At 36.5% G+C, this 22693-nt stretch overlaps 1 protein-coding gene across 4 annotated transcripts in view; it reads left to right on the forward strand.

Moving 5' to 3' along the window:
* LOC131527206 (zinc finger protein 521) overlaps positions 1-22693 on the forward strand; it is a 114962-nt gene that overhangs the window by 66282 nt on the left and 25987 nt on the right. Inside the window, exon 5 of one of the 4 annotated variants that reach the window (XM_058756142.1) lies at positions 5259-5916. The exons of the other annotated variants lie outside the window; for them this stretch is intronic. Coding sequence (XP_058612125.1) covers positions 5259-5389 — 131 coding nt within the window. The 3' untranslated portion in view covers positions 5390-5916. Of the gene's footprint in view, positions 1-5258; positions 5917-22693 lie in introns of those variants that run through there. 4 annotated transcript variants of the gene reach the window in all.

The following is a 22693-nucleotide window of genomic DNA, read 5'->3' on the forward strand; positions in this document are numbered from 1 at the left end:
GATACATCATGTAATTAATTAGATTTAAAAATATAATCAACTGACAGCCCTAATATATATATATATATATATATATATATATATATATATATATATATATATGTATATATACACACACATGCTGCTGCTCAAATGTTTGAGATCAGTAAGATTTAAAAAAAAATTTAAGGGAGTCTCTTCTGCTCATCAAGGCTGTATTTATTTGATCAAAAATACTGAAAAAAACAGTAATATTGTGAAATCTTATTGCAATTTCTAATATTGGTTTCCTATTTTAATATACTTTAAAATATAATTTATTCCTGTGATCAAAGCTGAATTTTTAGCATAATTACTCCAGTCTTCAGTGTCACATGATCCTTCAGAAATCATTCTAATATGCTGATTTATTATGAGTGTTGAAACTGTTGTGCTGCTTAATATAGTTTTTTTTGGAACCTGTGATTTTAGTTACATTGTTCAGCCATTAGATGGCCACAAGAGACTGTTTTTACGAGTTAGCAGTAAAGACTTTTATATTGAAAAAGACAAAACAACAAATGCACTGAGCAGCGCTGTCATTAGAAATCACTCGTAACAGATGAAAGGATAGTATGACAAAGATAACGCTTTCTCAGTGGTCAATGTTTTATTGCGAATATGAGATTGAGCTGAAGAACGAATGCTGTATCAGATGCAGGTAATCACACTTGCTCAGTCAATCTCTCTCTCATAATACTCTACTTCACATAATACACAGATTTTAATACAGTAATACAATAAGCTTTTAATGAAGTAACTCAACGTTCTTTCAATACTAGTTCTAAAGTGACGTTTTGGAATAAGTAACGGAGGCTTGGGCTCAGCTGTTAAATTGTCAACTTTAGATTTGAATCCGTGGCCAAAGGAAACACTCTGTTGTTGTTCTTAATTTATTTACACAAAATACGTGCCAGTGTATTAGCATTAGTATTTACATTTACATTTATTCATTTACCAGACACTTTTATCCAAAGCGGCTTACAATTAGAGAATATATCAAGTGATTCACCTTAAAGAGGCAAATAGACACAGGACGTGCTCGTTATACCAAGTTTCAGGCATTCTTCAAATAAGTACAAGCTAGACTGGGGATTAAGTAAAGAGAAGCAAAGGTTGTTTTTTTTTTTTGTTAGGATGAAGTCAGATGGTGATGAAAGAGATGTGTTTTCAGCTGTCGCTTGAAAATTGTCAGGGATCGTTCCACCAGCCTGGAACGGTGAATGAAAATGTTCTGGAAACGTATTTTGTGCCTCTCTGTGATGGTATCACGAGGCGTCACTCACTAGTAGATCTCAGACTTCTGGAGGGAATGTAGATTCATAATAGTGAGTGGAAGTAGGCAGGTGCTGAGCCTGTGGCTGTTCTAGTGTACTTCAAATATTGAAAGTATGTTTTTTTTTTTTTTTAACTGTACTTGCAGATAGTGTAATATTAAATAAAAGGCTTAAGGCTTGTAATTGGTAGAATATTAATTAAAGGCCAACACTTAAAGAAAGTATACTACACACTTGTCAATGTCAAGTTACAAGTTTTACTTAAGTACATGCATAAAATAATCTTTGTTTTAATCATTTTTTGTTGTGCTTTAAAGTAGTACAGTCATTCTGATGTGTTGACTAACACAATAAAGCAGGTGAAACACATGGTCATAATTTTAACAGCAGTTTGTTATTAAATACTACATTTGAAGTTAATATATTTTAAATGTACTGCATTGCAACAATCATTACAAATCTGTAATGACATATAAGTTTCAATAGAAATGAAATTAAAATATATGTAAGTTTACCATAAATGTTTTAAATTTGAAAAAACAATACAATTTATTGTGAATTTACATATAAAGATGCACTGAAGTCCTACTTAAGAGGGCAAAAAACACTCAACTGCATTTAATATATATTTAAACTATAATACATTTTTATTGTAGTAAACATTAATTTACATTCATTGTCTGAAAACATTATATTCAGTTCTTATTCATTCATATTATTTTAAAGTATATTATTTCCAAAATAAGTACTCTCTTTAAATGTGTGCTGATGTGTACTTCTTCACAAGGGCACACAGCAACTGTTACAATTCAATTCAATTCTATTCAAGTTTAGTTGTATAGCGCTTTTCACGATACCAATCGTTGTAAAGAAGCTTTACGGAAAATAGTTTGTTTCTACATTATATTTAGGAGTAGGTTATTAGTGGTGACTATGGCAGAAATGTATGAAACACATGACTTGATATGTATTCTGTAGATTTTTAGAGGTCTCTGTGTTTGTTGCGTTTCTTGGCTCAGTTTGGTTTCTCTTGTTTTTCTTATTGCTTTGGCCCCCTGGGCTCTGCTGGTGAACAGGATGCTGATTAGTAAACTCTCTCATTGAAGTCCTTCATGATGCCCTCTGGCTGCAGTCATGGAACCCTGTGGAATGTTCCAGAGTGTTCTAATAAGATTCAGGTGCTTCAAACCAGTGGAGACATGCCAGATCTTTCCCAGCTCTCAGCACCATGGTTTATAACTGTCCTGTCTATAAAATAAATCAACACCTTGAGCTGAACTTCATCTGAATACCTTATGGAGCTTTATATTCATATGTACCATAACGTTTATCAAAGCAACTTCGTCTTTATTATGATTGTTTTTATGCTAATGCTTTTTTTTTTCTATCTAAGTTGAGTTGGAACAGTTGGCTTGTAACAAACATTGATATCAGTTTAAATTTTGTACATGCACATACAGTATTGAAAGCAAATACTTTTTATGTAAACACCACCACCATCAGTATTTTGATAAGAAGTTTCTCTTCTCCTGTTATCTTAGCCACTAGCACATTTTGAATTAGCTCAGCCTTCTTTGTCTCTTCTCTCAGGGATTTTATTTATTTATTTTTTCTTTTCTTTTTTTAAATTATTATTTTTCTGAAAATCATCATTCATGTTCACCTAAAGAAAGAAAGTCATATTCATCTGGGATGGCATGAGGATGAGAAATGATGTGAGAATTTCATTTTTTGTGGAGGATCCCTTTAATTACAGAGGAGACAACAGTGAAAGTGTTAGTGTAAAACATCCTTGAGAGAAAATATGAGATATTAACCGAAGGTGAAAAATGAAGGTTAATATCATATAACCTGGTTAGTACATCATATAACCTGGTGAGTTAAACATTTTTATTCATTCATTCATTCATTCAATCAATACATTTTTTCAAAGTTTGCTAAATGTGTGAATATATGGTTCAATTGTATGTATTTACAGTACATAAAATAATAGCTAAGAAGTAATAAGTAAATAGCAAGTAAATAGCTAAGAAAATAATAGAAAGACAACAGTAATCCATTTTAGTCAAAAATGTTTGTAATGTGATTTTCAGCATCATTAATTCCAGCGCTATGAACATAATTATACATTTGAACAATTTGAATAGTGTTAGTGTGAAACTTGCATTTAAAAAATTTGGTTTCTTGAAAGTTCATATAGAGCCTGAAGTGCCTATAGTTGAAGAAACGCCCATATACAAAATAAATAAATAAGCTCCATTGATTAGTTTTGTAGCTGCATGGTGTTGAAATGCCCTTGAAAGACGACCATCAGCATTTCATTACCCATATTGCCTCTCCCACACACACCTCGAGACTCAAACCTGAAACACTCTCTTTCTTTGATTAATTTTTTACGTTTCTAATTACTAATTAACTTGAGAGATTTCTAATGTAGTCCTCCTTCATTGAGGTGCATGGAGGACAACAGATCATTAGCTTCAATAATGAATGTGGATGGGGCAGATAATGGCCTGTGATATGCCCACACTGACAGCTGTATTCACAAGACAAAGGTTTCTGTGAAATACAGTGAGGGGGATATAGAAAGAGCTGGAAGCTTCTGTTGCTCAGATGTTTTATGTGTTGATGTTTAAGCTGTTTTTTCTTAATAATAAAGCAGACATAGACACATTTCATTATTATTGTTGTTGTTGTTGTTGTTGACGATGGCAAGTTGACAGAATCCTGGGTTGTTGTCAAAGCATCAGAGCTCAAACCAATCCTGCTAATCCAACACACGGATCCAAATTAATTAGGCAGGAATTAGCAAAATCATCTACCATGATTTTTTCTCATCTGTAGACAATTTAAGAAGATAGCTGCATGCTTCTAACTCTTGCTGTTCTAATAACAAATTCTTTAATTTAAAAATCACAGTTGTATTTCTTTTACGGTGAAGCTGCATGCAAATATACGTTGTTTGTGTAGATACCATATATAAGGCGTTCTGGAGGACTTTTGTGTATGTTTTTTTTTCTAGATTTTTTTTTATTAGGAGTGCAAAACATACAACATACAGTGAACGCAAAACACAAAAACAGCAATAGAACAGCAATGATGATAACCGCAATGAAAATAAACAGCAATGACAATCTGAATAATAGTAGTAGTATTTAATTAGTATTAACATGCATAATAATAATAATAATAATAAAGATGGTGATGATAACAATAATATTCTGTGATAACAGCAACAGTAATATAAATAATAATAAAACTAATATTAATAGTAACAATAGTAATAATAATAATGTAATCTTTTGTGTATGTTTTCATAAATGTAGAATCATTTAAGTAATAACTTTAGTTTATTGATGAAACATTGCCTTTTTTGGCATGGAAAACATTCACACACAGGTTTTGCACACACACAATAAAACTATTTTCACAAATATGACAGGTCACCCCTTTCCATCTCGTTTTTATTGGGTTTAGACCTAAATTTAAGCATATGCATAGTGCACCTTGCAATTTCTAAAGGCCTTTGTTGTTGTAATATCTTTCATCTTAAAATGTTCAGATCTACTGGAACGTGTATCCAGACAAACATTCCCCCGAACAAAACATTACATTGGAAAAAGTGTATGTTCATTTGGGAAATCATTTAGAACTTAAAGTCATTTTCAAGGTTCACCAGTGTGGCATGCTCAGCATTTCCCATCATTAAGAGCATGAAGTGTTAATTGCAGTTTGATCTCATTAGTGATTAGAGTCATTTTGTTTGAGCATCTGAACTTCTCTGATGAAGACTCCTCTTCTCGCTTCTTAATGGCAGCAATGCCTGCCGGTGTCTGCTAACTCTGCCGACTTTGGGGAAAGATGCTTACGCTGTAATGATTATTATCATTAAGAAGTATGAAGGTGCCAAGCGTTGGTGACCCAGCTGTTCATTAAAGCAGGTTTTTTTTTTTTTTTTTGTAGCCGGAGTCAGAGCATCCACCCATGAGCAGACCTCCACCTGCGCAAAGTCCATCTCTGTCCACATGACACCATTAGCTCTCTTCTTTGACCTCCACACAAGTCTTTTTCATGTAATATTATCAACATCATAATTTGTTCAGAATAAACATCATTTAATTGCATTTTTGTTATATGGATTTGAATGGGAATATTTGCCCTGCCAACTCTTCTCTAGTGTAAATTTGAATAAAAAATGAAAGAAATCTGTACTTATAATTATTATCAAATTTCAAATCATCTGCTATTCTGTTATTACACACTGTAGTTAGTTGAATAGCTGCCTGTAGGCTATCTAATATCTAGCTTTCCCTACTAATGGCCAAACATTTTTGCATTCAGTCTGTGCTTGTTTTTTAACATTTACATTGAATTTATGAATTTGGCAAACACTTTTACTCAAAGTTAATTGCATTCCATTCAAGGTATACTTTTCATAGGTTCATGCATACCCCAGGAATCGAAACCATGACCTTGCTGATGCTGGCGCCATGCTCTGCTCTTTGAGCTACAGGAACCTGGTTAAAATACAATGCCAAGTTAAAAATAGATTTTGCAAATTCACCTTGCGACCCTGTGCATTCTTTTATGTTGGGCTTTGTTTAGGTGTTTTTAAATAGAAAAAAAAAAAATGCATCCTATTAGAACACTTTTTTTTTTTTTTTTAAATGTGTGCAAATGACTAATCGTTTAGTCAACTAACAGACTGTTAGATTCTGAAAAAAGTGTAGTTTTTCATGAGCTCTATTTTAACTCCTCTGTCAATTTATACCAATACAAGATTGCATTGCATTCTTACAACTATCCATGCATTTCTTAAAAAAAGGCTGATAAGAATAAAATAATATTGTATTTCTTGATTAATCGAATTATTTGGTGATCAATAAAAAAATAAAAATCACAAGTAAATGTTCTTTGGAAGCCATGTACAGAACTGTCAATGGAGTGGAACCCTTTCAAAAGGTACTAATGTATGTACTTCTAAACTCCTGATATGTACCTTTAAAGTACTAATATGTACCATTTAGGTGTAAATAAGGTTAAATGATGCACCTTTTAGCTTTTGTACCTTTGGTTATGTACCGTAGGGTTGTGCCTTTTTTTCTGAGAGTGTTCCTTTAGCTAGACCCTTTGTCACCTTTCAGATAAAAACGCATACACATCCTTATACATGTGTAATAAAAACTGATTATGATGTTGATTAAGATTTAAATGACCATTCAGCAAAAGAGGATGATAAAATGAATAAGTATAAGGGAGGGGATCATAAAAAAAATATTGTAATATTATTGTGTGTTTGTCATATTACTAGGGTGCTTGTTCAAACGAAGGCTCTGATAAGCCTGTTAGGGCTTATTTTGGTGTAATGGCTATCTGTCTAATCACTTATATACCTGTCATACGTATACGGTTTGCCATTCGATTCTTCTCTCCTGTGCTCTGGGCTGTATCTGAGACCGCGGGTCCTGACGCGGCCAGCCTGCCGGTTGTTTGCCAGCTCGTGTGTCCGTGTGGAATTGAGGTGGTATGAAAGCAGTGCAGTGAGTGCGGCGGTGTCCCAAGCTGCCCGTTTGCTTGCCTTCATCAGCATTCCACCGATGAGAGTAATTAAAGCTCAAATTAATTCTGCTGTAAGCAGACGAGCCGCTGAATAACTGATATTGGAGGCGCGATGATGAATGCGCCACATCAAGGGTGAAGCCCTGGAGACACTGCAGAAAAAAGACATCTCCTTTTGTCTGCTCTCATTTTTACTCTGGCTCAGTTCCATAACCTAGTGAGCTGCCTTACTGCCTACATGGGCAGCTGCCTTCTAAGGCCACGTCCTAACTGAGATGAAACCTCAGGTTTGGAACACTCTATTCTACATAGGTAGCAACATAAATAGTTCTTGTGTGAAAAAGACTGTAGACTCACTTTACGAATGATTGCTATATAGTTTGAAGTCAGCGTTTCTGAGCTACTGCCACCAGTTACTGCCAAAACAGACAAATTGGAATTGACTCTGCAGAAGGATTGGAACACCATTCTTCCAAAAGATGTTCCCTCGTTTGGTGTTTTGATGATGTCTTAACACATTGTTCCAAAATCTTCCATTGGGCTGAGATCTGCTGACTATGAAGGCCATAACATATGACCCATCCCCAGTGGAGCCAACCCGTGCCATCAAAATACCCCCCAATCTTTGAATAGATTGTATGTTGTTCTGCATATATGTGACCTTGTGCTGGCAAAACAAGTCACAATGAGCAAATTTTCAAAAATGAGTTCTCTATTTTCAGTTCATTCTCCTTAAAAGACCTTCAAAATGATGTATGATTGGTTGGAATGGGAGGAAAAATTAGTCTGCAAAGTCAATTTTAAGAAAAATCGAGTTAAAGTTTTCTGAAAGTTCCAAAGCAAAATCACCTAGCAACATTGCATCTTTTCCTCCAGTTATTTTCTTAATAATAATTACTGTATTAATAATCACAATATAGTTTTTATTTTTTTATTTTTTTTATCTTTGTTATTATAAATAAGAACAGATAAAAAAAAAAAAAACAGTATACCTTTTTCATTTTGCATCTAAATAAAAGCATTCAAATAAGAAAAACAAATAATCAAATGTAAAAAAAAAATCCCTTTAGTGTATTCATTACAAATACATTCATTATTAAAATTACAAAAGCAGTTCAATCAAGAGCAGCGAGTGATTCCCTCTTTTCTTTTATTGTTAGATTAATATTGATGAGACAGACGGCCTGTATATAAGACCTACTGTAATGCGACACATCAGATGTTTTTCCCCAACAGTTCCCCAAATGTTCACCTAAGACATAATAGATTATGTTTGCATGAATACTTAAATACTGTAATTCTGTCTATTTATCGTGATCGCGTGCAGTATAGTCATTATAGTCAGCTCGAGAAGCGAGCGAAGAAAAGGTACTCCTCTCAGAAAACGTACAAATAAAGATAATTTTAGATGTTTAATTACTATTTGGAGCATTGGGATCGCTAGATGAGGGCTTAATGAACTCATTTTTATTAAAACCTCAAATTCGACTAAAATTGACATTTTGTAGCTCAAAATTAGCCCGTGCGCATTCCGACTCATTTTGCCAGCACGGGTCACATATATGTTTTGTCTGCAGCCTGTGGCTCCCTCTACAATATCCAGTTGGAGGCACCTTACCCTGTTCTGCTGGAAAACTGCGGCCAGATGGAGGAATTTGATTAAGTAGCAGTGGAAGACCAAATGTTCCATTGGATCCAGAGTCGGTCTGTGAGAGAGATCGTGTGGGGGATGTTGAGTAGGAGTCTAAAATGGCCTTCTGGTGCAAGTGGGCCAGCCCTCTTTCCAGAAAGAGGCAGCCGCTGGGGTGCAGTAATGTAGAAGCCCTTTTCCAACAGCCAGCTGGGCCTTTTAGGAGCTGCTATCCCCACAGCAGACACCCAGCAGCCTCCGAGCAGCTTGACTTCGCCATATGTAGAGGTTTGTTAACGCTCCACCTGGTTTCCCGGGAGGAAGTCGCACCGCTGGGATGCCGGGAGCAGGTGAAATGCTCTTAATGCAGCCAACAGTATGAGAGAACAGCCCAATGTGGGTGACCTTGGAGCCTGTGCCTGCACTACAGGAACACGGCCAGTTGGATGTTTTACTCCACACAGCCCATATCTTCATATCCAGATCTGTTCCTACTTTCACAGACTTAAAACACTGGAGATAAGAGTGTAATTGCCCCCCTAAACGTACTCAACAGCATATAATCTCCCAAGACCTGAGGTGGGAACTCTAAATAGTCTCAATAGTGGAAAAGGCGCTATTACACATCTTCTGAAAGAGTCAAAAATACTGGTAATGGCTGGCAACTTAAAAAAAAAAAAAAAAAAAAAAATCGTCAGGGAAAGGGTTAATTTCACTTTTGATGTGAAAGGGCCTTTACAGTTGCCAACAAATGTAACTTTTGGGTATTTTGTTATCAAACAACAAATAAGCAAACCCAGTCCAGGTGACAAAAATTAACACAAAAATAACATAATGCATTACTTTCCATAAAGAGTAATTAAGCAATGCAATATTGTAATGCGTTACTTTTAAAATAACTTTCACAAAACTGGTCATGTGTGCTGAGCGAATGATTAGTGACCCCTTGCTCTGCTTCCATAATGAGGAAATGGGCTTAGAAAATAAAAAGCACAAATCCCACACACTAAGGCCCTCTGGCAGGCACTATATCATCTCCAAGAGTCTAAGTGGGAGGTTAGTTTGCTGGGCATGGGATTGACAACGGACATTCAACAGGAGAACTCCAACCAGCTAATCTATTTTAGCACTCCCACATCAGTTACATGCATTTTGTGTAGGCTTATGTGTAGGACTGCAACGGCACACAAAATCCATAACAGTAATTACAGTACAAGTTAGAAATATAGCCGCAAACAAGAAATTATCGAGGTCCATGCACATGACTCATGTAGACTATATAGTTGAGAATACAATGGCCATGTCTCAAAAATAATACGAGTTTATGAGTCTCTTTATGGAAGTATTACACCATGTACTATATTACAATATACAGAAATATTGTCCCTTGAGTTTAATTGGACAGCAATACATTCAGTTATGCCTGGCAACTTGACAAATATGTTTTCAGTTTCATTAGGATATATAAGAATAAAGGTAATTTGGATATCTCAGATTTATTTGCAAACTCATTCGACTTAGATTAGATAGATGCAAATAAAATCAAAGCATTTTGAGCCAAGGAATCAGAGAGATGAAAAAATATTTTCTAGTCCTAATTCTAACCCAAATTTGAGCTGTTGGTGGCGCTAGAGGGTTTGAGTTAGAGACTCCAAAATTGCTGTGTGTCCAGATTGTCCTGTATCAGTGTGCCAAATTTATCAATTTCTATGTTATGGATCTATGGTCTTCCATAGACTTGATGAAGAAGAATAAGAAATAGTTGCGTCTCCTGTGCATTTCACATGTGTATTTGTAGTATGGCACATGTAACAAAACGTTGACATGGAATGGTTGTGTGTTATTGGGGTGTACATTAGTGAAATGACAGTAGACACATCACAAAGATTCTGACAAACTCCATCCAGTGTTTAGAACTCACATGAAGCTGACAAAAGGCCTCAAAGAATTTTGATTCATTTTTAAGGAGATAGGAGGCAATATATAATTTTGGATGTGTTTCAAAGTGGCTAATTGGCCTGTATCTTGTGAGCACAGTGTCCAAACTGCACAAAACTTGGTACAGATGGAGAACAGGACATTCTGAGTACACATGCCAAATTTAATCAATTTCCAATTATAGGGGCTGCAGTAACCAAAGTAAGAATTGAACATTTGAACTGCATGAACATTGACCATAAACCTGTAAGCACAAGTTCTGTGGTTTTAAAATTCAACAGTTTTGCTTATTTTACCTAGTTTTCTAAACAGCTAAACAGTGTGTTATTTGAAAAGACTTCCACCTCCATTTAGGCTCAAGTGAAATTCTGGATGAATTAAGACATCGTAGATTGTATATAGAAAGGCTGTCTTCCCCCATTGGAAGGCTGCATGAGTTCAGTGTACTTTCACCTCAGTGCGGTTTTGGTATGTTTTTTTTTCTTCTGCATGGTCTTCTTGACAGGTCTGGCAGCAGATCAGAGCTGGTTTTCTACTGGCAGGAGTCAGGGGAAGCTGATTTCCTCCAAAGCAAACAGTCATCTGAGTTGAGGCTTTTCACCGGACAAGTAGCACACGTGTTCATGAGCACATATGGAAAACGGGTGACTGTAGAGTGGAAAATGGAGCTATTCACACAATCGTCTTTATAAACCGACAGCAGTTCCATGAGAGTCTTGTTTGTGCAGCTGTTGCCTCCATTGCATTGACTTATTCCTCTCACAGTGCCCACATTACTCACCCTGATCAGAGACGCATTGGGTATACTGATCACGTGTACCCTTCACGTACCCCATCACCTGGAATTTACCAGGGTAATCCGGCCCTGACTCAAGCGAGGGGGCCGGAGAGAACTGTTTCCCTTGAGATGAGATGTCAGCCGCTCTGAGTACACATCCAGCGGGAGTGAATTACTGAAGTCTTTCTTCTGCGCCTGTGTTTCGTCTATAAGTGTGTGTATGTGTGTGTGAGTATAATTGCATGCGTAGAGGGAGCGTGTCTCTCAGTTTTGTGATTGTGAGGTGCAGACAGCAGCCCGAGGGTTCGCCCTCGCCTGCGTCGCCTCACACATCAATGCAAACACACACACAACACATTCTCCCACAAGGGCGCCTACCCTCAAAATCCCCCGTTAATGGAAGCCACTGCAGTTTTCAGCAGAGTTTTCATGCACAGTTTCGTATAAATATGATGCCAACAGAAATTTCCTTCATGAAGGAAAGGAAAAATACTGTTCATCATGTCATTGCTGCATTTGATTGAGTCTAAATTGATTCTGTTTCACTGTATTTATTTAAAGACCCCATGAAATCAAGAGTTTTGGGGCGTTTAGTTCTTTTATGTTAGTTTTGAAGTCATCTGTATGCTAATGTACTCTTAGAAGTTGACAGAACTCATTTTTTGCAGGTATACCTTAGTAAAAAAGTAATATATTTAAAATACATACTAAGTATAGTTCAAATCTATTAACATATTTACTGCCATATCGCTCAAGACTTACTGATTTAAACAAATATAATTAAACTTTTTTTGGAGTACTACTTTTTCTTAATATTAAGTCTAAAATGTGTTTTCGTGTCACTATTGATGAGGACTGTATGATCTTTGAATAATTTATATATCTCTTTAAATGCAAGATATTTAAAGTGTACCTAAAGTATACTTGCAATAGTTCCACTTTAGCACAATCAAATATACGTCATATTTTTAGTTGTACTTCCGCACAATTAAAGTGCATTAAGTACAAAATTAGTTGTTCCAATTTAGCAGTATACCAGTTTAGTGTACAAAAAGTACAATTGCATTTTTATTAAGTACGTAAATATGTAAATGTATTTGCTGTATAAAATATATGTATTTCAGATACATTCTACTATATTTATTTTTCACTAGGGTATGCATTTAAAATTTACAGTCATGTTCTACTAGGAAAATGGACCAAGAAATATTGATTATATCATATTGCAAATAAACATTTTTGTCCATTAAAATGCCCTCTACAATGAACATTTCCTTCCTCCTTAGTCATCAACTAACCTTAATCTTTGGATGGTTGTGTGTGTAGCAGTGCTTATGGTCCGTGGAGTTTCTGTACTTTTGTTTTCATTTATTAATTTAGTGAAAGCATCTCTTGGTGATTTCGAGGAATGGAAGTATTTCTGTTTTCATGCGTTCTGTGAGTATTTAAAAGGGAACACTCTCATTCATTTCCCAAGTTCATAGAAGTAAAACTGTTAATATTTTCAAAGCCTTTCATATGTAATGAATGAGTTCCTAATTTTATTATATAAATATATACAGTCTATCATCTATTATAAATGGTTCATCTAATAAATAATTATAATTAGTCATTTAAATTTGTAACATACTGTATTATAGATTCCACTGTAGCTTAGCTATTAATAAGGAAACAGCATAAGTACAGGTGCATCTCAATAAATTAGAATTTTGTGGAAAAGTTCATTATTTCAGTAATTCAACTCAAATTGTGAAACTCGTGTATTAAATAAATTCAATGCACACAGACTGAAGTAGTTTAAGTCTTTGGTTCTTTTAATTGTGATGATTTTGACTCACATTTAACAAAAACCCACCAATTCACTATCTCAACAAATTAGAATACTTCATAAGACCAATAAAAAAAACATTTTTAGTGAATTGTTGGCCTTTTGGAAAGTATGTTAATTTACTGTACATGTACTCAATTCTTGGTAGGGGCTCCTTTTGCTTTAATTACTGCCTCAATTCGGCGTGGCATGGAGGTGATCAGTTTGTGGCACTGCTGAGGTGGTCTGGAAGCCCAGGTTTCTTTGACAGTGGCCTTCAGCTCATCTGATTTTTGAAACATTTTTTGGTCTCTTGTTTCTCATTTTCCTCTTGACAATACCCCATAGATTCTCTATAGGATTCAGGTCTGGTAAGTTTGCTGGCCAGTCAAGCACACCAACACCATGGTCATTTAACCAACTTTTGGTGCTTTTGGCAGTGCGGGCAGGTGCCAAATCCTGCTGGAAAATGAAATCAGCATCTTCAAAAAGCTGGTCAGCAGAAGGAAGCAAGAAGTTCTCCAAAATTTCTTGGTAAACGGGTGCAGTGACTTTGGTTTTCAAAAAACACAATGGACCAACACCAGCAGATGACATTGCATCCCAAATCATCACAGACTGTGGAAACTTAACACTGGACTTCAAGCAACTTGGGCTATGAGCTTCTCCACCCTTCCTCCAGACTATGGGACCTTGGTTTCCAAATGAAATGCAAAACTTGCTCTCATCTGAAAAGATGACTTTGGACCACTGGGCAACAGTCCAGTTCTTCTTCTCCTTAGCCCAGGTAAGACGTTGTCTGTGGTTCAGGAGTGGCTTAACAAGAGGAATACGACAACTGTAGCCAAATTCCTTGACACGTCTGTGTGTGGTGGCTCTTGATGCCTTGACCCCAGCCTCAGTCCATTCCTTGTGAAGTTCACCAAAATTCTTGAATCGATTTTGCTTGACAATCCTCATAAGGCTGCGGTTCTCTCGGTTGGTTGTGCATTGTTTTCTTCCACACTTCCACTCAACTTTCTGTTAACATGCTTGGATACAGCACTCTGTGAACAGCCAGCTTCTTTGGCAATGAATGTTTGTGGCTTACCCTCCTTGTGAAGGGTGTCAATGATTGTCTTCTGGACAACTGTCAGATCAGCAGTCTTCCCCATGATTGTGTAGCCTAGTGAACCAAACTGAGAGACCATTTTGAAGGCTCAGGAAACCTTTGCAGGTGTTTTGAGTTGATTAGCTGATTGGCATGTCACCATATTCTAATTTGTTGAGATAGTGATTTGGTGGGTTTTTGTTAAATGTGAGCCAAAATCATCACAATTAAAAGAACCAAAGACTTAAACTACTTCAGTCTGTGTGCATTGAATTTATTTAATACACAAGTTTCACAATTTGAGTTGAATTACTGAAATAAATGAACTTTTCCACGACATTCTAATTTATTGAGATGCACCTGTATGTTTCTTGTCATTTTTCATGTTTGTCCAGTCTGTAAATGTGACTGTTTAAATGCATTTTTGATTTTTGAATGAACTACATGTGATACAATGCAGGCAAGCATTAGCCTCATTTAACACTTTCATCTTAAAGGGGTGGTTTATTGCAATTTCACTTTTTTAATGTTAGTTAGTGTGTAATGTTGCTGTTTGAGCATAAACAACATCTGCAAAGTTGCAGCGCTGAAAGTTCAATGCAAACAGAGATATTATATAGTCTTTTAAAATTCTGGAAGTTTAATGCCTACAAAAACGGCTGGTAAGGGACTACAACGAACTACTTCCCGGGTCTGATACGTCACTGACCCAGATAAACCCTGCCCTCGGGAACATGTAAGGAAGGGGGCGAGGCCATGCTGCCCTGCTTTAGAGAAGAGGAAGAGAAAACTAGGGGTGCACGTAAAAATGGGTCTTCTATTTATTCTAATGGATTCCCAAGTTTCAAAATCAGTGTTCTAAAACAGCGGTTCTCAAGCTCCAACAAACTGTACCAATTATACATTTTCACATAGCAATGAGAAGCGTTATACATGGACGCGTGTGCGGTTGCCGTACTGTATTAAAACTTTAATCAGAATAAAAACGTATATTAAAAGCTAACATAAACAGTAGCATAATAACAGCGTATCTAAAGGTATGAGACAACAAACAAACAAACATACCATTAAGAGCCGTGCTTGCACAGGTTCTGCGCGATCCTCTTCACTAATATCCTCTGCATCTCAATCGGGCTCAAATTGATAAGCAATATAGACGTTTCTATATTGTTATAAATCATTGTTTACAATACAACCGGAGCGCATGTCGCTGAGCTGAGGGGCGGGACATTTAGATGCATGCTCGGCTGTTTAGTGAATCACAACACACTGAGCCAGCTAACCAATCAGAGCCCATCACGTATTTCTGAGGGAGGGGCTTCATAAAAACAGGAAGTAATTGAGGCGTTTGTCAGAGAAGGGACAGAGCGGTGTGGAATAAAGGTAAATTATATGACAAATAATGCGTTTTTAAAAAAATGAAGCATGAACACATGTTAGACTGCACCCCATAAACACAATCAAGCCTAGAAAAAAAACAGTAAACCACCCCTTTAAGAACTGCAATGCCTTCTCTTGATATCACAGAATTGTTGAATTGTTGATTCTATTTAGATTACACATATTCCAAGGTTGTTGGTGTGCAGCGAAGCCATTATTTATTCTTTTACATTATTTATTCTTATATATTCTTTATGCTTATACCTCATAAAAATACATTTTCTCATGAGATAGGGTTAGATAATCTGTCTAACAAATATCTTGTTCAATTATTTAATAGAGATCGTTTCAAACAGGTCATTATTCATGCCTGTTTGAATCATGTATACATTTTTGGAGGCATTGCTACTGAATGCATTACAGTTCTGTATTACTTCACCACAAATGTAAGAATTGCATCTCTATGCCATTAAATTATTCATGGTTCAATAGTGAAATTATTTTATCTGTAGCATTTTTTTGTTGCTGTGATTATTCAAGAAAAGCATATATCAGCTTTATGGAAATGTGTACAGAAAACGTAAAAGAACTTGAATGTTTACTCATTTAAATGCATAAACTATGCACACGAAATTATCAGTCAGTTGGGATGTATCACATTATGCTATAAAATCATTTTCATACATGGCTGCTTCAGGTCGCTGTATCTCTGCATGTTCTATAGCACGACACAATCTGATGCGTGCTGTTTGATATCCGGGGTGTAATCTCACAGGACCTGCTCCTCCGTGCCGTCTCATTCATTTGGCATGCTGCACAACAATCTGATTTGTTTGCTAATTGTGTCCTGTTCTTTATCTGATTGGTGCTCTTGCCGCTTTTGAATTGTGAAACTATGGCAACAGGCATCAGTGGGGCGGCTACAGGAACACGCAAGCCAAAGAAGAAATCAGCCCTGTGCTGCAGACATTTCTGGTTTTGTATGGTTATTATCATCTACATGTGGAGGAGACAGAATTTAAATCATTTATAGATGCAGTGATAGTTACGTGAGAGAAATCTGTGATTTGCACACGGCTCTTTTGTCTGAACTCCTCAAACGTTCACGCTTTTGTCCCATGACTGATGCAGCAAATGTTCCCGTGAGTCCAAACGGCTTTTATTGAGCATGTTTGATGCAGGACTGATGTCAGCTCTGCAGGCATATGGCTTTCATTCGTGTAATTATGTACACATGTCTCGCTTCTCATTTCTGAGCAATTTATTCTGGATTTCAATGAAAACATCGGAATACCTGAACTGGGAGAGAAGGAGATGGTGAGAGAGAAAGGGCGGGTGGTGTGGAGGAAGTGTGAATCTGCTGTGTGAGGCAAGATATCGCCCCGCGTTGATTCATCACGTCTCCCTGCTGGATTGTGAAGGGCCGTCTAATGAAGTTCAGGCCGTCAGAATGAAGGGACTAATTCTGATTTAGCTGAGCTAATGAACTTCCTCTCTCCTGGTGTGAGCGGCTCATGGGGCGGCCGACAAACTGATGGAGAGACACTGCGAGACGAGGAAAGAAAGAGCGTGTGAAATGCTTATTTTTGTATATTACAACAAAGCTTGTGTGCTCAGAAATGATGCTAATGCTTGGCTTTATGTGTGTCTGGTTTTGTATGCAAGCAGGGTAAAGATATGTTTAAATTAGGTCAAAATTTTTGGCACCAAAATGTTTCCAAATGAAGCAGTATACTTAATCTTGTCCACATGCACATTGGAAGGGAGTGAAAACTGCATTTAAAGGGATAGTTCACCCAAAAAATAAAAAATGTGTCATTTACTCACCCTCATATCATTCCAAACCTGTATGAGATTTTTTCACAGAAGTTATTTTGAAGAATGTTGGCATCTGAACAGTTTCTTATCTCCATTGACTTTCATAGTATTTTTTATGGAAGTTAATGAGAACCAGTAACTCACACGGGTTGGGGAGAGTAAATAATGACAGAATTTTAATTTATGGATGAACTATCCCTTTAAATCAGGCCTGGCTGTTCCACAGACGAACAAGTACTCAGTTCAATTAAAATTGTATTATAAATGTAAAAAAGCTGCATGCTGGCATGCTCCATATCACTGCATATACATGCAGAGCTGGGTAGTAACTGATTACATGTAATCAGTCAGATTCCAAAAATTAAGTACTTATAATTGGATCAATTTACATTTTCAAATACTCGTAATCAGACTACAGTTGCTTTTTTATGGATATACGATTACATATTATTTACACAACAGCAATAATTTATCCACAATTTATTGATTCTCCCGAATCCCCTTTTTCATCTTTTAAATTCACCTTTTTACATTTCATCTTTCTAAAATAGCCTACTGCTTATATACAGTCAGGAAGTTTTCCAGTTTTGTGGACATTCACACAGAGATCAGTCATTAGTCAGGTGGCTACACAGCATTTGAACACTGGATTTGCAAAAAATCATTTCAGGTCTAAGAAGTGTTTCAACGCTGCATCAACTACCGATGAACACACTAATTTTAATTTAATTGTGGTCACATTACATGCAGGTAAGCAAATAAAATATTTCATTTTTTCAGTAAGTGTTTTATTTTTATTCATTTAAAATTTTTTTTTAATTTTTATGATTTAATTAATTAGTACCTTTTCAATTAAACCTCTGCAGTTCCTTCAAAAACCCAGTTTGGGAAACCTTAACATAACATAATGTTTAATGCACTTCATGTTGTTGATAACAACAAATAGAATATATTTTTTAACTCTTTGTATTTTTATATCGATATCGTTTTAAGATTATCCTACTTAAATCAATGTGAAAAAACGAGATAGGTCAAATGTAATCTAAAAGTAATCAAAAAGTAGTCCGATTATTTTACCTGAAATGTGTAATGTAATGGATTACAATTGACTACAATTTTTGTCATGTAATTTGGAATCAGTTACAGATTAAAATTTGTAAGTAATCTACCCAGCTCTGTATACAAGCATCAACACTAGGAATAAAAAAAAGTATTTTATTTGGCAAATATCCCAATTGTGAACTGTGAGAATTCTGCTTTCCTCACAAATCTGTTTTTCATAAGAATTCATGACTTCATGCCACTGAATCTAAGGTAATTAGTGTATTAAAATTCATCCTCCTACTCTACAATGGCAATATGCTTATAATGCTGATGGTCTTTTGGTCCCAATAAACACACACCTAACATCTCCACTAATTTGAGAAGGAAATTGTGGGAGTAAATCACATTATTTCATGTTCAGTGTGTGAGAAAAATGATGTCCTGGACAAATAATTCTTTGACTGAAGACAACTCAAGATGCTTTTCTTCCGTTTGTCTTCATTAGATGTGAGATGTCAATCTCGCATGCAGATCACACGCAGAAACACTACAGCATTCATAAATCAAGTATAGCTCAGACCCATCATTAATCATCAGTGCTTGATTTGATAAAGTTTCCCCTATAAAGTCCTCCTACACTATTTTCATCATTAAATGAATAAACACAGGGTGGTCCCGCATGAGCTGCAGAACTCATGAGGGAAATCACACACACACACATGGGAGGAGGATGAGTCTGCGTTTAATTCCCAGGGCTTTAATCACTGTTAATTTGGCTCATTATGTATTAATAGATGCACGACTCCCTCAGTGAGCTGTTCTCAGGTCAGTATCTGCTGCCATATAGCTGCAGCATCACATGTATCCATTGCAGATCAGTCAATCCCAGAATGCATTGTGACAGACGTTTTAACCAACAGACACACCATAACAATTTCAATTTGCAGCAAAAAGGACAAAACAGAATCCACATGAGTCCACAGACCGACAACAATTGAACATTCCCAAAACATGTGGAGAAAAGTACCTGCTAAAAGTATCTGTGTTACAGATATGACAGTTATAGGTCGATTGCAGTTTCATTTTAAACCTCTTGTAAGGAGTTATGTATGCTCAATGGATGACTTTGAAATGGATAAGACGATGAGCCAAGTTTTTAGAAGTTAAGATTAGATTAGACCACACCCTCTCCCAGTCGACCGATACATCAAAATCTGTTAATTCACGATTCCAGATAGATTTAATAGAAAGAAACTTTGTAGTGTGATCATTAAGTTTAATATATATTAAAGACACAGATGGCCGACCAGAGGGTGGTGCGATCCAATCCCACATAGGATGAGAGGAAATAGGGGATGCCCAGGGAACTCCATAGGCCTTGAGAGCAGAACGTAACTGAAAAAAATACAAAATATGATGATGCTGGTAAACAAAACTTAATTCTTATTTCTTGAAGTGAGCAGAGCCCCTGGTTATCATATAAGTCACCGCATGTGTTTCTGCCCAATGTAAACCAAGAGGGCTGGATAAATGGCCAATTTCAACATAAAAAATTAAAGCTGTGCCATAAGGGTGTTTTGTTGCAAAATTTGAAATGTCCTCCCATCAGACGTTCCACCCTTTCTAGAAAAAAAAGTGAAGTCCTTAGATGTAGTATTCTGGATTCTCCAAAGATCGAATACATTAAGTTCAGTGATAAATTTATTCAATAACTTAGAGGATGGATTAGCTGTAGTATCAGGGTGAGATTTATCCAGTGCAGGATTTAAAACAGCATTAAAATCACCACCCATCACTAAAGGACAATCAAATCTGCTCAAGTAATATATTGGAAATATTTGTGAAAAATGTACTGTCTGCCTCATTCGGGCAGTAAATGGAGACCAGTGCTAACCTGTCATTATGTATTATACAGCATATAAAAACAAATCTACCTTCATCATCCGCACATTACTGAGAGCGTAGGTCTGCATAAACAACAGAAACAAATGTTGATGCGTGACCAGTCCACTTCAACGCAAGACATGTCCCCAAGGCAAGGCCCACTGAGCCAAAAGTGTAGTGATTGAACCTGCTCTCCATTAGCCCGAAAAATAATAATAATAATAATAAATTAAAATAAAGAAAATAAATCATTATTATTTACCAATCAGCGGACGAACGTACAGGGCAGGGGCAAGATTCCAAAAATAAATTAACAAGTGTCTATGGCCACCTTTTTATTGTCCTCTTCTTAATTTTCCCTTGTAACAAATCAGCTCAAAAGGGAAATGTATATAAATAATTACAATTAATTATGATTAATAACAATTATTTATATCGGCTGACAGTAATAACTGTAGCAGAATTAAATTGCCATCAACTTATGGCTCATTTCCACAGAGCGGTACGGGTCGGTACGGTACGGTTCGGGACCAAACACTCTGATCTAGCTTGTATTTCCACTGCCAACAGTACCCTTACTTGTATGCCGGAAAGTAGCGCTCAACAATAAAGTGCGACGATAAGCACAACTCTGCCTCTTTTATGTCAGTTTTAATGAACAATAGCCATTATAAAAGTATAAGTACAAAGTATAAGAGGCTTATATAAGAGGAAATAAAGACAAAAGAACAATTCAGTCAAAGGTATGCTATAAGTCAGCGCTGTACTATGGTAAAGTTCAAAATAAATATAAAGTTAAACTTTGTGCTCAGTCAAAACGATATGACCAGGAACAAATAATAGATTCATGAGACCACGAATGCCTGTTAAATATACACACAACGAATTGTATCTCATGTTTAACCACTACAGAGACATCAGAGCCAGCGCCAAATGTCGGAAGGACTAGCCGAGCGTAAAGGCTGCTCTAGGCAGATACATGAGCACTGAGCGCCCGGTGATCGCATGGAGCTCAGAAATCGGCATAGCAAATTTTTAAATAGGTGCCATCTTTATAAATAAACCACAGATTTGAGTATTAAACAACTACATTCTCGCCTGAAAAACTCTTAAAACTACATTTCATGACACAATAACAGTAATATTTTGAAAATTACGCGGGTTTTTGGGCAATGATGTTTCACAAGTTCACAAAGAACAGACAAGAACGCATATTGAGAAACGGCTTGTCTGTGTGAAAATATAAAATGATAAAATACACTGTTATATATTTTGTGTGTGTTTTTTTGTGGTGATTGGGAGATTCTTCCCAGGTAGAAAGGGAAAAAGAGCTAAGAAAGAGATCTGCTGAGATCCGAGGATCCTTGGTTGAATGGAAAGTCAAGGCCGCAAGGCCTGGCACAAAAACTTAAGGGTCCAGAAGAGTTCTAGAGTTCATATCCTCATCTTCTCAGAATCTAAAAGATCCGCAGACTGGGTGGGCGTCACTGATGTGAGAGCTTTATCTGCTATAGAGGTCACACATCTGGGGTGTCAAAGAGCCAATGGTGTCTTGAACTTTTGGAGGGAAAGTTTTATGACTCTTTGTCTCTGAACATGGTAATTTGCATATGAACTGGACTGGAAGTTGATATACAAACTATTAAATATTCTTAGAACACTAATATGTTGCATAGGTATCAACATCTAATATACACTCTCAATTAGATCAGCCGAAGACGAACTGATAGAGACCAAACATGGTATGTGAGGTAATATTAACTAGTGATCGATCATAAGCATGCATAAAACAGGATACAATACACAAGAACAGTAATAATGTACACAATGACCTGAAGGATATGTGTGTTCATTCAAAGAAATGTTTTCCTATGAATCAATTAGAGACGAGTCCATTTTATGGGCATTATGCTTCTTTCCTAAGGGGAAATGAAATGTGTCGCTCTGCCCGCATTCCTTTGAGCAGTAAAACTAGTATTATCAGATTGGTTGCCATGGTAACTGGGGGCCTGGAGTCATTCACAGACATACTGGCACCCAGTATGTGTATTGGGTGAGGGGTCTGTGACTATTTGTTAATCTAATGACTAATTGATTTTGTTAAATCAAATTAAAAATTGTGTGTCTGATTGGTCCAAATGCTACACCCTCGTTGAGCTGAGAGGATGGAGACGGTAGCCGATGCCTTCCTGCTGCTTTGTAGCGCTGCAGAATATGTCTTCAGTGACAGTGAAGTAACAAAATCCTCCGCCTTTTGAGGAGAGTCGAACATCATCTGCTCACCTTTGTGCCGTAGTTTAATTACCGTTGGATAGGTGAGGAAGGGCTGGAGACCAAGTGCTATCATCTTCTTCAAGACTGGACTGAAACTCTTTCTCTTGGTATTTGTGGCTGGACTAAAGTCGGGAAAAAATAGTAGCGTGACATTGTCACATTCCACATTCAGTGGAAAAATCATTATATCATTATA

This window comes from Onychostoma macrolepis, chromosome 02 (assembly GCF_012432095.1).
Source record: "Onychostoma macrolepis isolate SWU-2019 chromosome 02, ASM1243209v1, whole genome shotgun sequence".
NCBI classification, from domain to species: domain Eukaryota; kingdom Metazoa; phylum Chordata; class Actinopteri; order Cypriniformes; family Cyprinidae; genus Onychostoma; species Onychostoma macrolepis.